Source organism: Cannabis sativa, chromosome 5 (genome assembly GCF_029168945.1).
Source record: "Cannabis sativa cultivar Pink pepper isolate KNU-18-1 chromosome 5, ASM2916894v1, whole genome shotgun sequence".
NCBI lineage: Eukaryota > Viridiplantae > Streptophyta > Magnoliopsida > Rosales > Cannabaceae > Cannabis > Cannabis sativa.
Window position 1 is genome coordinate 3715750 of NC_083605.1, and position 3048 is coordinate 3718797.

A 3048-nucleotide genomic window follows, 5' to 3' on the forward strand; every position below is an offset into this window, starting at 1 on the left:
TAAATCAATTAAGAACTAAAACCAAACTAATACTGCAGAAAAAAAAAAAAAGCCAAAATATTTAATTAGTTAGAGCATCATGTTCTTCTTTGGCAAATAATATACTATTAATATTAGTTTAGAATTAAAATATTTATAATTAAAAATATTTATTGATTAATTATATTATTTTTTCAATTTTAAAGATCAACACTGATACATTTTCTCAAAAAAAAAAAAAAAAACTAAATATGTAATTGGTTAATATTTTCAAATACGTAAACTATGAATAGTTAAATAATTAAAAAATAACTAATAATTAAACAAACTGAAAATTTAAAACAAATAATTAACTCATTATGTACTCAATTTATAATTTTTGTAGGTTTGGAAGATGTGGAAACTTTAGTACGTGAGATGAGAGAGAAATCAACTTCTAGAATTAGAGTATCTTTAACAACATAATAATTTGAATTATTGTGAAGATCTTCCAGTGACATTAAACTGGCACCCCAACCATTATTTCTGCCAGGATAACATTTATTAACTGCACAATTTGTAATAAAAAAAATATGATCATGAGTTTAGATAATATATATATACTAATTTGGTTATTAATATTTTAAAAAAAATAGATGTAAGTAATAACCTTTAAATTCTTTGTGTTTAGAATTAAGTTGATCAATTACTCGGAGACAAAACTCAACATAAGTTGTTGATTCTTTTGGATGTTCCATCATTAAAAACATTGCCAACGATTTTCCATCTCTGCTTAGTTGCCCGTTTGGACCGATACTTAAATGCCTATGTAGAACAAAAACAATTAATTAAATTAAAAGAATTAACAAGAATATTAATTTGAATATCTACCAATACCAATACAATATACATGTGTATGTATTTTTATGAGTTTAAGTATATATACGTACCACTCTATTCCTCCAGAAGAAAACACTTGAGAATTGTGTTCATATTTGTTCATTATCTTAGAAAATTCTTTAATTTCCCAACGAAAGATAAAATTATCTATGAATCGACGTTGCACTACAGAAAGTGTTGCGAAGATTGGAGCAGTTTGATTTATGATAAAAACTTCAGCTCCAAATACACACGAGTCATTAACCACATATCCATTATGCACATCTTTGAATGTTTCAAGTGATATTATTTGTTCAAATCCCCATTCTTTTTTCATCTCGTGAAAACGCCTCACACCTACGAATATTAAATTAATAAAAAAAAATTGTATATTATACAATTGATAAAAATTAATCATGTGAATTTATTATTACATATCATCAACATTAATTACCTTGAAAGGCCAGATAATTATCTTTTGTTTGATTATAGACAAACAAAGTGAAGTTAACATTAACCTCCCAACCAATACTCGAAGCAATATCATCACTCTCATCATCATCATCATTGCACCATATTATCGTCAAGTACAAAGACAAGTAATTTTTATCTTTATTTGGATAAAATGACAATTGCCTATACATATATAATAGAATATTAATAATTAACAATAGTAGAAATTGATCATTTAGTTCATATTAATATTAAAGTATATGATACACATACTACCATTTGTATCCACCGGCTTCAAATACAGAACCCTTGTGTTTATTTATTGATTTTGAGAACAAACTGAACGAATCAACTTTCATCGTGTAGTGAGCTGGTGGAACTTTTCTTATACATTTATTTAAACTTACTACAAAACAATAAATGTAACAAAAAATAAAAATAAAATGAGATTTATATTTGAAAAATAGATAGCGCAATATAAATTAAATTCAAATTTAAGAATTTTAATCTCGTCTAAAAACACAAACATGTGTTTGATTTTGAGTTAATAGATTTTGAAGATTATAATTTCATTTTGAATACTTGAAATTCACAAACAAAGCATTACTAATAAGATTGGTAATATTATTATTAAAATTATATATTATTAATCAATTAATTTAGATGAATTATAATGATAATAATAATCAAAATATTACCTTGTGATGGTGATGGAGTAGCATTAGCATTACCCATTGAAAACTCAGAATATATTACTAATCTTCACAAACCCAAGAAAATTTATTATGGTTTAGGGTTTGAATATATATATATAGATATTAAAAAAAAATAATAATAATCAAAATATTACCTTGTGATGGTGATGGAGTAGCATTAGCATTACCCATTGAAAACTCAGAATATATTACTAATCTTCACAAACCCAAGAAAATTTATTTAGTGCTAAAACTAAGACTAAATGGTTTAGGGTTTGAATATATATATATATAGATATATAAAAAAAATATCCCTAGAGTTTCTATATATAAAATCGTTTTTACAGTAAATAAATACAAAAACAAATCATTATAAAAGAACAGTGTTGTAAATATTTATGAAAGATTATAACCTCAACTGAAAGGAACAGAGAGAAGAGAGGCTGCTCAGGTGCGTTTAGGGTTAGGGGTGACGAAGAGAGAAGAAGAAGAAGAAGAACAACTCAATTTTATTTTATTTTATTATTATTATTTTAATTAGATAGATAGACTTAAGATTGTTTCTGACTCACTCTGACACAAAATCATTATTACTATCTTTTTTTTTTTACTTATTATTATTCTAAATAATAATCAATTATAATATATCCTATTATTCTAAAAATATATAATTTTTAAACGGAAAATATCATTTGTTTAAACATATTTGCCTCAATTTAAATAATAAATTACCCTAAAAAAATATCCCTATAATTAAGAATTTCTATATATATAAACCATAATTAACAGTTTCTATATATATATATAAAATCGTTTTTAATTTAATATATAATATGAAGATTAGGAATAAATTACCGTAAAAAAATATCCCTATAATTAAGAGTTTCTATAAATATTTATAAAGCATAATTAAGAGTTTCTATATATATATAAAATCGTTTTTAATTTAATATATAATATGAGGATTAGGAAAGTGGATCTCTAAGGCATTTATTTTTAAAATTAATTTATTATTAAAATGGAAGAAAATATCTTTAACAAATAATTTATGATATTTTCCTTT

At 23.5% G+C, this 3048-nt stretch overlaps 1 protein-coding gene across 2 annotated transcripts; it reads right to left on the reverse strand.

Annotated features, from left to right (window-relative positions):
* Positions 1-298: 298 nt before the first annotated feature.
* Positions 299-2653, reverse strand: LOC115716218 (uncharacterized). Of its 2 annotated transcripts, XM_061116041.1 has the most exons (8): positions 2399-2653; positions 2141-2202; positions 1989-2050; positions 1567-1696; positions 1292-1473; positions 909-1194; positions 629-783; positions 299-526 (listed from the first exon to the last, which is right to left on the reverse strand). In XM_061116041.1, exons 3-8 carry the CDS (start codon positions 2023-2025, stop codon positions 345-347), a joined length of 972 nt encoding a protein of 323 aa, XP_060972024.1. In that variant the 5' UTR covers positions 2026-2050; positions 2141-2202; positions 2399-2653; the 3' UTR covers positions 299-344. The 2 variants fall into 2 exon arrangements, with proteins under 2 accessions (XP_060972024.1, XP_060972023.1); XM_061116040.1 differs by lacking the exon at positions 2399-2653 and having other exon boundaries at positions 2141-2380.
* Between the last annotated feature and the right edge of the window lie 395 nt (positions 2654-3048).